Source organism: Siniperca chuatsi, linkage group LG3 (assembly GCF_020085105.1).
Source record: "Siniperca chuatsi isolate FFG_IHB_CAS linkage group LG3, ASM2008510v1, whole genome shotgun sequence".
Lineage (NCBI taxonomy): Eukaryota > Metazoa > Chordata > Actinopteri > Centrarchiformes > Sinipercidae > Siniperca > Siniperca chuatsi.
Window position 1 is genome coordinate 9413497 of NC_058044.1, and position 14518 is coordinate 9428014.

General features: G+C 40.7%; 1 protein-coding gene across 10 annotated transcripts in view; it reads right to left on the reverse strand.

The window, feature by feature from the left end:
• Window positions 1-3360: 3360 nt before the first annotated feature.
• Window positions 3361-14518, reverse strand: part of fat1a (FAT atypical cadherin 1a) — a 79420-nt gene continuing 68262 nt past the window's right edge. For 3 of the 10 annotated variants that reach the window (XM_044188241.1, XM_044188266.1, XM_044188231.1), the window contains 11 exons: window positions 13115-13337; window positions 12882-13013; window positions 12540-12697; window positions 11198-11666; window positions 10281-10434; window positions 9737-9847; window positions 8964-9604; window positions 7774-7911; window positions 6402-6461; window positions 5949-5984; window positions 3361-4904 (listed from right to left, as the gene is read on the reverse strand). In XM_044188241.1, coding sequence (XP_044044176.1) covers window positions 4234-4904; window positions 5949-5984; window positions 6402-6461; window positions 7774-7911; window positions 8964-9604; window positions 9737-9847; window positions 10281-10434; window positions 11198-11666; window positions 12540-12697; window positions 12882-13013; window positions 13115-13337 — 2793 coding nt within the window. In that variant the 3' untranslated portion in view covers window positions 3361-4233. Of the gene's footprint in view, window positions 4905-5948; window positions 5985-6401; window positions 6462-7433; window positions 7514-7773; window positions 7912-8963; window positions 9605-9736; window positions 9848-10280; window positions 10435-11197; window positions 11667-12539; window positions 12698-12881; window positions 13014-13114; window positions 13338-14518 lie in introns of those variants that run through there. The other 7 variants (XM_044188275.1, XM_044188284.1, XR_006377065.1 and 4 more) reach the window with 6 other exon arrangements.

The following is a 14518-nucleotide window of genomic DNA, read 5'->3' on the forward strand; positions in this document are numbered from 1 at the left end:
GTGCAAACAGCAAATCATAGCTTGAGGTGTGACTGATGAAAAACTAATCTTGCTGTCAAAAACTTTAACTTTCTGTGAGAACAATTTGAGTGTGTGATTGGCATACATATAAGGACCTGTTTTTTTAAGTTTACAAATGTGCCTATTTGGCTTTAAGGGCAGAAGAGATAGTGTTATCACCGGTAGACGGAGCAGTGTGGGAGAAATGAGTTTGAGTTTACATCACGCAATCACTGTGCATGTTTTCATACCAACTGATCCATGAATTGGCTGATGTAGCTGAGTTGTGTTCCTTCGTTCAGCCAGAAGGATCCACTGAGTGAAATCATTTAATGAGACTGCAAGTGTCTCTCAATGGATTGTTCTGCTGTCTGGCTCCCAGAACAATCCTGTCCTCCTCCGGTTTATATGAGTTGTCATATACAGCCATCTTGTGGTTGTCATTCCGTATTACAGACTCACAGCTTCCCAAGTGAACGCTACCGCCACAACCTGTGAAGCAGAACGCCTCCTTTCCCATGGAAGTGCATTCGTGATTTCAGAATATGAATAATGCATTAATAGGTATGAAAATCTTAATTTATTTAATGGAAAAACACCTGGTGCCATTTCCAGAGTTAATTGGATCCACCAAGCATGAGATTAAGCAGCACATGAGTGGTTGCAAAGTGGTTTGATTACCAGCCACTGCTAGAGTTTGGGATATACGTTTCTCCACATTAAACCTCACAGACTGTGGAGCTGTTTCACTCCACATTTGAACCCTGTTTCTGAAAATGTTTTTTACTCTGCAACCCAGCTGAGAAAGAATTGTCTATTCCCACTAATCGGTCTTAGCAACAGCCTCCTTTTAGGGTGAAAATTGCATAGAAGTAGAGGAGAAATGTATAGTTAGACTCAAGAGCTAATTGTTTCAAAACCAAGATGCTGATGCTTACAGAAGCAGCACAGCATGACGACACCACTTGTGCAGTTTAAGAATTACTGAACATGTTTTCTTTCTTGAATGTACACTGAAAAAAAGCACACTTTTTGGTTAAATCAAATTTGATGTGATGCTTTGCTTATGACTTCTATTCTCAATGAGACTTGACCTAGTTATATATAAGGTAAATAAATGTGCAGCCATGCTGTGTTAAGATGTTCTTCCAAAAGTGGAGGAAAAAACAAGGTTGCAAGTGTTCTGCTTTTAAAACTTAACAAAAAGTAAAAATATTTGGTTTTGGTTTGGTCAAAATTAACATACCGGACCATCATGCAATGAGGAATTCAATTAAAGTATGACCTTTCATTTTGGTACCACTTTCTAATGAGGCATGCTTTATAAAGGATTTATGTGACCTGAGGCATTGTTTTTGATTAATAAACCTTAATAAATCAGTGTTAATAAAGACAACTTTAGGGTTACCAGGCTGGGGAAAAAAATCCATTTGCCTCATGTTTATCCTCCGCCAGCATAAGTTGCTTTGTACTTTTAAATGGATCTTATATGAATTAAGAAGACCCAAATATACTAGGAAGAGTTAGATAAGAAGACTGATACCAGTCTCACGGCAAATATGTAGCTGGAACCAGGAGAGCTTATCATACAGACTGGAAACAGCTGGCCTGGCTCTACCAGCACCTCTAAAGCTCACTAATTAACACGTTGTATCTCATTTGCTTGTCTCGAACAAAAACCGAAGTGTAAAGACAACAATGTTTTACAATTTGTGAAAAGACACAGCAAGTTATGCTGGACAAGGAAATGCACAAATGTATTTGTCACAACCTGGCAACCCAAACGTTGTTCTCACAAATGTTTTATTCATTTGAGCATTAATAATTTACCATTATAATCACCACTACTTGGTTACTTAGAAACCCCTTATCAAGTATGCACCAGCATAGACAAACTCTGCAGCCCTGTGGTGCAGTAGGCACCACTATCATTCAGACAGACAGACATGTTGGTGACATGATATGATTCATCAAAGAGAGACTGGGGAGAGATATGTCTTGGCAGTAGTCAGCCTATAACAGCAGATGTGGAAGGACTGCTGTCCTGACTGAAGGTCAAAAGGTCACCGTCCACCGTAGAGCCCAGCAGGAAGAACAGTCAGTCCCTTGTGGAGCCGTGACCAGGTCAGCACAGTGCAGAGACCCAAACAGTTTGAAAACACAGGACACAGACTGACTGTGGTGGTGGACCAGGCCTGGAGGTATCAGGGTCGTGTTAATTTATCAGCCTCATGTGAGACAAACAAGGTTTATTGATACAAGCAGCCGCAGGGAGTCAGAGGAGGGAGGCGACACAAAGCTGTCAGACTGAAACAAGATAGAGAGTTCATGATTTTATCTCCATTGGATACAGTTTCCCCTTTTGTGTCCTCTGACGTACTGACACTTTGTTAAAATAATCTTATTCCACACTGTCTGACAGTGTTATATATACTCTGGATCAGCTAGTTCCAACTCCTCATTGAAGCTTGATGATGTTTACACCGAGTGAAATATTCAAAACCAGACTGTATTTTATAGCTGCAGCGTTGCCTCAAAATGGAAATATTCTAGAGATACTTTGGGATCTCCACAAGAATTAAATATAACACTAAATGTTTGGCTGCATGGCATGAGTTTGTAATGACTGACCCATCAGTTGGCTGCTGATTAAGAAGTTAAACAGTTTTGTTGCTCTGATAAAAATAATGATGTTACTTTATATAAGACTATACATTAATATGCTTAGATATCACCGTGTATTTTAGTTAACACAGAAAAATGACATTACAATAAGCTACAAATTCTATATATCACATATATTATACTTTATTCTAGGCCTGCAACTAAAGATTATTTTCATTATTGATTAGTCTGACAAAAAAATTCTCAAATAGTCGATTAATCTTCTATAAAACAGAGAAAAATGCCCCTCAAAATTATCAAGACCTCAAGTTGACATGTTTAAATGTCAACTTATCAGCACGTTGTTCGACCAACAGTCCAAAACCCAAGAAGTTTTTTTTCACATTTTAGAAGCTAGATTCAGTGAAGTTTAGGCATTTTTGCTTCAAAAGTTGCGAAAGTGATGAATCGATTATCAAAATGGTTGCAGATTAATTTTCTGTTAACTGACTAATCGTTTCAGCTCTACTTGATTGTTGTATGTGCAGTGAAACGCTAAATAAAGAACTAAGCTTGGAAATACTACAGCATTTTTAAAGTTTGTATTAATATTTCAGCCTTCCAAACACATATCATTTACTTTTTGCACAAACAATACTAGCTACAGCAAACGTATTGTAACCAGATAACCAATTACTACAACTTGCTTCAATTCATAAATCTAGTTTGGAAATAACTGCACAAAGACAGCAGAGATATTTTTTAGGAATAATTTATTGCCAGTAGGAAAGCGTGAGCTTGTGGCAGTATTCAATAAAAACCTTAACAAGACCATAGCATTGCTCACACACACATAGACACCTGAAAAAGTCACGTGTCCATGGATAACTCTGCACTATAAATATATTGGGTCCCATTTTCTTGGTGGAAAAATAAAGAGGTTCCAAAGTCAAAATTTACAAACAAACAAATAAAAAAACAACACAAGAATATGCAGTCGTTCATTAAAGACCCTTTTTGAAATGAGCAGGAGACAATAAACTTTACGAGTACACTGTGTTCAGAAAAGCCACGCGCTTTTCTTCTCTCTTTTTTTAATGTTTCTTTTTTTGTGAAGTTAAGCACAGTAAGGCTGATAATGTCACACCATTTAACTCTTTTTTTGTTGAAAATAAAAGCATAGAATATCTACAAAACCTAGTAAACTTTGAAATCAAAACTGTACATTAAAATTTACATTGAAAATGAGGATTTGTATAAAAACATTTTGCATGGTTTTATTTATAGAAACAAAGATATTGTTGTGAAATATTCTTTTTTAAGTGCATTGAAATGTTGATGTTCAGACAATGCACTTCCTGTGTATGACAATTACTTGAAGTAATGGCTGAGCAGATGTTAAGATGTTACAGAGACTCTCCTATAACTTCTTCAGATCTTCTCAGCCAATTGGCCTTTACAACCAGTCTCAACAACCCCTGTGTTTTGACTCAATTCATCGTGTGTGTGAATGTATGTGTGTGTTGTGTTTTCTTTGTACACGTACTGTGCGTGTTTAGTGTGGTTGGTTTATGAAGGACTAACATAAGGTGTAGCTGTGGGTTCAGGCACTTTTGTTTGGATCCAGTGTCAGACTTCAGTGTGCTGTTGGGAGTCCAGCCCCGGGATGACCAGACGCTCAAAGTGGCCCTCATCACCGCTCTCGTAGTCACTTATCATCGCCTCGGACTCCTCGCAGCACGCCGACATGTCCGAGCAAGAGGCTGTGGACGTGTACAGAGACATGGATATGTTGTCCAGAGCTGAGGAGTCAAAGTCCCGACTACAACCTAGAGGGTAGCCCCCTCTGTAACCACTGGTGCCCATGGTGGAAGCTGGGGTCGTGGTGGCTGAGGTGGAAGCAGCACCTTGGCCCTCGGTGTCGCTTGCGTAGGAGTGCTGTGGCAGGTACTGGTTCAGGCTGTAGAGCTGGGGCAGGGCCGGGCGCTGGCGGACCCCGGGTGAGCCGTCTGGACCAGTCGCAACCGGATCCAGATCTCTGCCCAGGGCCCGCAGTGTGTCACAGCGGTCGCTGTACTCTGGCAAAGGTGGCGGCGGCAGGTCGTCATGTGCAGGGAAGTCCTCCGGCGGCGGAGGGAAGTCACTCTCAATGTCGAAGCCGCCGGGATAGTAGTCGGTGTCGATGGCATTCGGGTCACTGTACAGATGGGCGGGCGACTCCACAACCTCATACTGTGGAAACTCCTGGATTCCAGGAAGTTGAACACTTGGCATCCAATCAGATGTGTCCCAGTGATATCCTGTTTAATAAGAAAAAGCCCAAAGAACAAACAGTCATTAGTATTCTGCACCAAAGCTCAATCACATATAGTACAATTATTAACATTTACCAAATGCCATCATGTTAACGTTAAAAACCCACACCATGCAACAGTAACACAATACATCACACCAACACAAGGAGTTGTTCATTAATAAACACTTAACTTCACACCACTTTGTGAGAGCAACTTTTTAACACACTGCAGACACATTCACAGACTTAAAGACACAGTGAAATAAAAAATAAATTTTTCATGATCCAGCAAAATCCCTCTTTTTTCTTCCTGTAAAACGTTTTAATATTTTTGATTAATCATCTCGAATTCGGTGTATACATAAATTTATCCAATCAAATGTGATTTGGGGCGACTAGGTAACACTGACATTTAAAACCCCACTTGATCTTGTGAGTCGTAGTAGTAGTAGCACCACATATTCTGTTTCACAAGGAAATCAAATTCCAAATTACAGAAGATAAAGATGCTCTAACTTCCATTTCACTGTGACTTGAAGGCAGAGTTGTCCTTCCCTCCACCACTTCACCAAATACATCATATTTAAAAAGTATAATAGAACTTTCAGGTTAACTAAAACACTTCAACATACAGTAAATTTCAGGGTTTCAAGTGTTTTGAAAATAGTTGCTGTAAATCATGTGACAAACTCTTAACAGTAGTAACACATACACAAACACAAACAACTTCCATCCAGTCAGTCAAATTTCCAGTTAGTTACTTTGCAAAACCTTTGGTCATATAATGCTCGTATTAACATTTTTTTTAATGTCACAGCATCAAAGCCATGCAGGGAATGTTTTTGTGGTGATCAATAGTCTTACAGAGGCAGACATAACACCTTATCAGGCCGCTGATGCAGAAAGCGCTCAGAGTCACACCAGCTTGGCCTTACAGAGGAGGTTTGGCCGTCTCCTCGTTAAACTTTGGGGTTAGTGGTTAAGAGTTAGAGGGTGGGAACGAGGGAACACCAGTGAACATTAGGCAAACAAAGATGTAAAAAGTCACCTCTTGGGTTCTTGAGATCATGAGCCAAAAAAGACTCTTTATATGAGGCAAGAAGGAGGAGAAAGAGAGAAAGAACAAGTCACATTAAAACCTGAGAGGAAAGAACAATCAGCTAAGAACACCAATGAAATGAGGACAATGAAACATTGAAAGACAAAATAATGATAAAGAGAGTGACAGGTTAATTAATGGACAACGGGTCTGCCATTTTCTTAGACTTCTTGAAGTGTGTAATCAAAAGTTGGCAAAGATCAATACTGAGACTTAAGGGCAACACTTATGTGCCTGTTTAATTTAGTATTTGCATATCTTTTATATTAGCAGCTGAATCTAAATAGGAACATGTCAGGGTTTGATGAGGTTTGTCAGTGTAAGATAATGGCAGCTCTACAACCCGACACTTCACATCCCAACACCAAGGACAAAAACTAGATGGAAGCAATAAAAGAGTACCTTCTCTTTCCACCGTGTCAACAACAGAGTTGACAAGGTGGATTACTGTCACTATGGAGGCTTGTGGGAGGTAGGGGGGAGGAGAGTGGGTGGAAGAGATCTAGCATTAGTACAAATGCTTTCATAATTCAAAAAGAAAAAAAACCCACATATGGAGTGCATGGTGGTGAGAGTGATGCCAACACAAGCGACACTTCCCACAAACGTCACTGTCCTTGTTGCTGGACACCCTTTTTTTGTGTCGACACCGAATGTCGGGGGGGGGGGGTTTAATGGCTGGGCACAAGACAATGGTGGAAGGCGACACAGTGGGGGTGGGGGGTCTGGTTTTGTTTGTGCAAGATAACACACAACAACAACATACTGAGATGCTACGGGGTGCCACTGACAGTGCAGATGGAAGAATCAGTGAAATTACCCGGAGATATAAACGCATTTCCAACCCTAACACAGAGAAAAGCCTGTGTATGTTTAGATCCAATTTAGGATTCATTCTAATTTTTCGAGGTAAGAGATGAAAGTTTTTGATGACTTATGAGCAGCACAATCCCCATCATGATGTCCCAGTAATGACAGGGTAATAAGTATGATATGAAGTGTAAATGGGAGAACATATATATATATATATATACATGTATACCCTTGTAATATGTTCCTTGATGTTTGCTATGAACATCCGTTTGTAGCTACATTTTTTTTAAAAACAACAAAAAAAAAAGACAGAGACAAAGAAGAAAGGGCATGCATGTAAATAAAAAAATAAATAAAAATGCAGACATCTGTCTAAGTCAATGACTTCACGAGTGATTTTCAAACCGAACTGCTAAGTAAGTCATCAAACTCCTTTTGAACACAGGTAAAGTAAGAGCAGACAGAATAGAAAACAGGGCCATAATGCTTTATGGCTTTATATATATATATATATATATATATATATATATATATATATATATATATATATATATATATACACACACAATCCCGGAGAATTACACAGTACAAGTTGTTGTGATTGCTTCCGTCTGTACCGGTAGTGATTGAGGACTTACAGGCTGGACCCCCTATTTAAAACCTTGTTCTGGATCTGTGGACTGATTTGATCCATATGGGAGCTGAAGCCCCGCAGCAAAAAGAAAGAGAAAAGAGCATGTGACCCCAGAGCCACCATTTGGGCCATCCATTCTGAGCATGCAAAGAAACAGTGTTAGCATAAAAATCCACAAGGCTCTACAAGACAAAGGTAACTGTTGGTGCAAAATGACATTTCATACATGGATGTGTTGTAAAATATGGCATTTTTCAAACTATGGTGTCTGTTAGTTTTTCTCCAATGACTAAGAGGATAGATTTAACATGCTGAATGGCAGCATACCATTATCATCGCAGGACTCTGACTGGAAGGAGCTGAGGGACTGGACCTCAGACATGCTGCCCCTGGTGTTGTAGGGGTGACAGGCACTGTCCTCTACAGGCTTCTTGGTCAGGCACGGGTCCAAGTCCACCACTTTAGCTGGAAGAGAAAACAGTCTGATTTTAGTGTATAGGTGAGATATAAAAATGTCCCATGTATGGGCATAGCAATGTGGTTGAAATTCATTAGTACAGGGATGTGCAACAAATTAGCTTTTGAATTGACAAAAATCATCAACTGTTTGTGGGATGTTGATGCTTTTCCATATTTCTTCTTCTGTATATTTTTCTAGTGTCAATATATATCACAATATGGCAAATATATGCAAAATCACATATAATACAATCAAATGTATGTTCAGTGAACTGTGCTCCACTGTTATGCATGAGGCAAAACTCTTCACATATGTAAAACCACCACAATTTTCTTGGAATTTACTTTGGAATTAACTAGGACAACATAATTTGCTAACATTTTATTTTAAGGGTCCATAATTTCCTAACAACTTCCTGGCAAGTGTCCTGGAAAGAACTACATAATTTGGTACGAATTATAGAGAGAAGGTTATTTGAGTTATTTTATATAGACTTTAGTTAGTTATGCTGGGTTTTTAAGCAGCTGTTGATTTCCAGAGGAATTTGAAAGCACTTCATTTAAATATTAAGTCAATATATATTTATATTTGAAAACAATACTCTCCATATATGTTGAATTGTATGCTTCCCTTTAGAAACATTTACAGGTTAAACTAGCAAATAATTGGAATTATCTAACTGGAAAGGTACCAATTAAACATTGCCTCCATTTCACCTATAATTAGTACCAAATTACATCCTTTCCAGGAAACTTCCAAGAAAATAATTAATTGCCCACAATTTCACTAAATATTATAATGATAAGATTCTACTAAAAGTCAATGATAATTTTGAATTATCCAGTCCTAGTCCTGTGTAAATTCATGTCTACATCGTCTCAGCAGCCCTACCAGGATTAGGGGACCGCACTAAAAGTGTGTACACCTACAATAAAAGGAACATGCTAAGGATAGTGTTAAATGCAATAAATATCACAATAGTAGTAATTTGGAACTCAATGCAACTCCTGCCTAGGCACAGATAAGTAAAGCTGTTGAAACCTAGAAGCAAACTTACTATCATAATCATAATCCCAGTTGGGCTTCTGGATGGAGTCACTGTCTGAGACTGAGTTGGAGGGAGGGGGAGGGGGGAGATTGGGTGCTACACTGCACACGGCCACAGTCTTGCGGTGTCCATGCACAGAGTCTGGGTTGAAGGTGCTGAACTCTGGATGCTCCGGGATGGCTGAGCCCTCAAATGAGTTCCTGTCCAGGTTGTTTCTTGAGTCGCTTGGAATGCTGGGAGTGTAGGAGATGGGCCTTACAGGGACCTGAGGCGGGATGTCAGAGTAGATGTTCTTGTTGAGTTTGATGTCAAAGTAAGGTCTCTGGAGGAAGGAGTGAGGCATGTTTGAACCTCCAGGATGTTTGTCGTCGTCTGTCTTTGACTTCCTGCGACAAGCCTTCTTACGGATGATGATGAAAAGGAGGACCAGGATGAAGATGCTGGACACAAAGACCACAATGCCAATCACCTCCTCCAGGCCGATGTTCCAGGAGGTGGAGACGAATTCATTGCGGACCTCAGCGCGGAGTTCACACGTCTGCCCGCTGAAACCCAGCGAGCAGTTACACTTGTAGGAGCCGTATGTGTTCTGGCACTGGCCTCCGTTGGCACAGGGGTTCTTGATGCACTCATCAACATCACTCAGGCACCTGGATAATATATTGGAATTTAATTATGTGTGTTTGAAGGGGGAAATGCTGTATGTTACAAACTGCTGATGCAAAAGGTCAGAAATAATTTAGCGAGTTCAGTTCATGAATTTGAACTCAAAAATAGCATACCTGTCTCCCAGGAAGCCTGCTTCACACTCACATACTGGACCATCCAGACTGTCAATACACTTTCCACTGTTTTTACAGGGGTTGTCTCTGCAGTACGGCCCCAACTGGCACCTGAATTCAGAACAAGTTTACTTAAGCAGCCCAAAAAATATGTGAAGACTCACAATTCTGAAACGTGTTTTTGCAGTGCAAAAGATTGGTATTCAGTGGTTAATTAGTGAAAATTACAAACGTACTGTATGTTTTATGTTGCTGCAGGATATACTACAGTGTAAAGTAATGGGTAGACATAATTCATAATTCATGAATACAGATTACCAGTCCATAAATTCCCCCAGACTTAATAAATGCAGGTTCACACTCAAACTATGAATACTACTACTCAACATTAAATGTTAGTATTAAGTATTCATTTCAATATTAAATGTAAAATGATGTCAGTATTAGAAGTAAAATGATAGGTATAAAGTATAGTGATGATTTTGTAGAAAATTGTTCACGTTTTCTATTTATAATCGAGACGAAAAAGAAAAAGTTGTAATACCTTTGTCCTGAGTACTGCCCTCTGCACTGGCAGTAGAAGTCATCTGCGCGAGGTACACAGGTGCCGCCGTACAGACAGGGGTTGGAGGCACAAGGGCTTATGCCAATCTCACAGTGGGTGCCCATGAAAGAGGCAGGACACTTACAGAAGTAGCCTGTGGAATTCAGAAAAAAAACAAAAACTTATGAAGACAATGACACTGAGCAAGTGGACATTTTTTAGCGTAAACTACTGTAATTCTCAATTCTTGTCTCTTAAAACAAGTAAAGGTCAGCCACGCATAAAGGCCAGGGGGGAAAAAAACTTAATTACTGGGACTTACATTAATGGCTCACTTGGTAAATTCTGCATAATTTACATTAATTCCAGTAGTACAATGACAGAGCCACAATATACTTACCACACTGTTTCTTCTTTTTTTAAATTGAGCTGATGTTACTGAAACTCAACACATCCTGCAGATGGTTTACAAAAAAGCCTTCCAGGGATGGTGAGGCATTATGCCCCCTGAACCACTGGCAGGTTTTTCATATGAAACAAACGTGTTGAGTTTGCATTAATAGCAAACAGCACTAACTGCAAATTAACACAGTACAGGAACACATCAGAAAACAGGGAGAGTTCTTACAAAACTATGATAAAAGATGCCTGTCTCTAATAGCTGGTCTTAAAAGACGGGTTCACCTCTTCAGCTGCTACACCTGGTTGCAATTAGCAGAAAGGAAGCTATGTTTGATTTGCAGTTAATCAGCAATTCATGACCAGGTAAGGAATTTAGAGCACAATTAAAACTCCTCATAATCTCCCCCAGACCTAGCAAAATCTACAGGTACAGGCACAGCACACAAAAAAGGACAACTTGAAATTTGACTCCAGTGAAAATCTGAGTGCAATGAGCAGAGCAAGACATTATGTACCTCCATTAGGCAGCGAGGTGCAGCTCCCTGCGTTGGTGCAGGGGTTGCTGGAACAACTCTCAGCAGGTGCAAGTGCACAGCCTGGAGCCACATCCACGATGTCCTCCAGCACAGCGTGGGCCCGGTGAGCTTTGGTGTTGAGAGGCAACTCCTGGCCATTCAGCGTGATGGCCTCCATGCAGCCGCGGAGCCCGTTGGTGACAGGCAGGCTGCGTCCGTGGCGAGCCGAGGCAAGCTGGCGTACGTGACCACCAAAGTAAATGCTGTTGTCAAGGTTGAGGGTTCGCAGGGTGCCCGGTGCTGTGCCAGAGGCAGCGTGCACCCGGTCCAGCACAAGCTTAGCGTAGTTGCCATCCACCTCCAGTGAGACAGTGTGCCACTCCCCATCGTTAACCTGCGCGCTGTGGACTGACACGAGACCGGGGCCACTGCCGCAGTCGAACTTGTACTGCAGACGGCCGTTCACAATCTATTTTAGAGTCAGAAAACTTTAGTTAGAACACGATAAACATATATATATATATATACATATATCAGACCTAAGAAGATTACTCATCTCATCAGTTCTGCTCTTTGTTTCCCTTTTTGATTATATCTCCATAAGATTAAAACTTGGGTGGAGAAATTGTAATCAAATCATCAAGTTGCTCTTATAAATCAATGTCTGACACTGTCATAAATCACTCCCTATCAGAAAATACAGTGTGCATCAATGTATTGCCATGCCATGAAATAATTTATCTTGATAAAGAGCAAACGGATTTCTCCCAATATCACACAATACTAGCTTTACAGGAAAACCTTCATGCCGCTAAATAAAACATGCAACAGTTTGGAGATATAAAAAGCCTTACATGGCAGTCTGAAAAACAATAACTGCCTCTTAGCCAGCCAGGTTTTAGTCTAAAGTCTGGTGTGCAGACTGTTGTACCAGACAGACTCTAAAAGGAATGTGTGGAAAACTGCTCTCTGTTTCCCTCTCAGTACTAAAATAGCTCTTGTGTATGATTTTTTTCAACCCACCACCACATTCCCATAGTCCCTCATGTGAAAGGGGTTTTAAAAATGGCTTTTTGAACCCTTCAGCGTAGTTGGTTGGTACACATGGCTGAATGGTCTCATGGGAGGGCAGGTCAGTTATATGTTTATTAAGCCCTTCTGATATGGAAATGCTGGGCAGTAATACCGGCACAAGCTAAAAAATGCAGAAGGACAGTCAGTCTAGACTTAATTATGATAAGTGAGGTTATCATTTCAATTTTAAAGAGGCTGAAGGAATAAATGTACTGTTATGGCTGAGTAATAAGGTTGGACAAATACATTTACACACACACAAACACACCTCGAGGATGCTGTAGTCGGTTCCTTTAGCATACATGACAGTAGCATGGCTGGAGAAGGTCCTGAGCCTCAGGGACAGTTTCATCAACTCCTTGTTCTCGTTTTCCATCAGATGGTATTTCACATAGCCGCTGCCACTGAACGTCAGTGAGTGGCCATCTGACATGAAGTAATAGAAATATATTGAGAAGAGCTGGAACAAAATCTTAAAAAAATCCAACATTCAGCATCGTCTCTACATTCACTGAGGGCTACATTCATTGTCAGTTCAAGTAGAAGAAGTTGGAAATGGGTGAAGGGCAAAGCTTTCTGATAACACAGATTAAGAGGTGGGTGGTCTTACCGGAGCATTTGCCGTTTTTGACCTCTGGACACACACAACTGTACACGGTATCTCTAGGATCAGCCACACATTCCATACCCTCAGGACAGGGGTTGTTCTCGCACAGGTTATTCAGCACAGGACATCTGCCACCTAAATGGCGACATGCTTCCACTCAGAATGGGAGTTTCTAACAGACAATAAATGTGTAAATGTGCATATGTCTGTGTGTACAAGAGGTGTAATCAGTCTACCTTCACACTGGCAGGTTGCAGTTCTCAGGTGTCGTGGGGTAACAAAGCTGAGGCGAGCCGTGCTGTGAGTGGACATAGCGGCCTTATCCAGGGAGATGACCTCATCGCAGAAGTGCAACGGGCAGTCCAGACCCGCACACAGCTTCTGCACCACCCGCACGATCCGGACCCCCGTCATCTCTTCGATCACAGCTGCGGAGGAGTTCAGCTTACGGAAGACGACCTGAAGACAATTGAAACATGAACACCAAAAGACTCAAAGAAGGGGATTAGTGCTGAAATTAGCACTCTATTAATCCATGTGTTGAATGACAAAAAATGAATCAGCAACAATTTGGATAACTGATTACTGACTTAAGTCAAGTTTGGATGTTTTTCTTTGACATATAAGCAGTAGGCGATATGAGGGGGGATGCCACTCCCCTTGTTAGTAAAATTGAATGAATGCCCCCTTGTTAACCTGCCATCCCCCCTTTCCATCCCCTAGTAGCAGAGAGAGTGCAGAGGCAGAGGGGTTGTTTAGTTAAATATGTTAGTCTAGTCTGACTGACTCATTGATCCTTTATCTGACTGAGGTTTGTGCAAGTTAGAATCTATGGCCCTGGCCATGGCTCTGAAATATCAGTAGCCTAACTGTGCTGTGTATTGATACACGTGGTGCTGAAGTAGCAGACAGATTTGTAATTGCGCCTTTTTCTTTCAGTCCCGCCTTCTGTCAGTTACGATCTATAATATTCTCTAAACTAAGACGGTGTAGTCCCTCATTCGTCCAGGAGTGTTCTATCGTAGAAAAGGTTTCAGTCGTAGTCATCTGGACACTGTTTTCAGAATCAAGACCCATCGGCTCCCATCCGGAAGTCTTCCGGAAGTCTTCCGGATGGGAGCCGAAACGTCTTGATTCTGAAAACAGTGTCCAGATGACTACGACTGAAACCTTTTCTACGATTCTCTAAACTATGTAAATACTCAATTCTATACTATATTGTCGCCTATAGAGTAGTGTCACCTTCATGATCAAAGTGACAAGTACAAGTGTAGTCGTGGGGTGCTCCCATTGGCCATCCCCCCTGTTAAAAATGAACAAATCGCTGACTGCATATAAGACAGAAAACTGAATATTTTTGAGTTTTGACATTTTATAGACAAAACAATGAATCCATTCACCCAGAAAATAATCTGCAGATTTAGCAATAATAAAAAATAATGGTTAGTTGCAGCCCTATTCACAGGTTCCAGATTCTAAAATGTGAGTATATGCTCTTTATTCCAGTTTTTTCCTGTATATTGAATATCTTTGGGCTTTGTACTGTTGGTGGGACAAAATAAGTAATATGAAGATGTCATGTTGGTCTTTGGGAAGCTCATATGTGATGGCTATTTGTCACTATTTCCTGACATTAATAG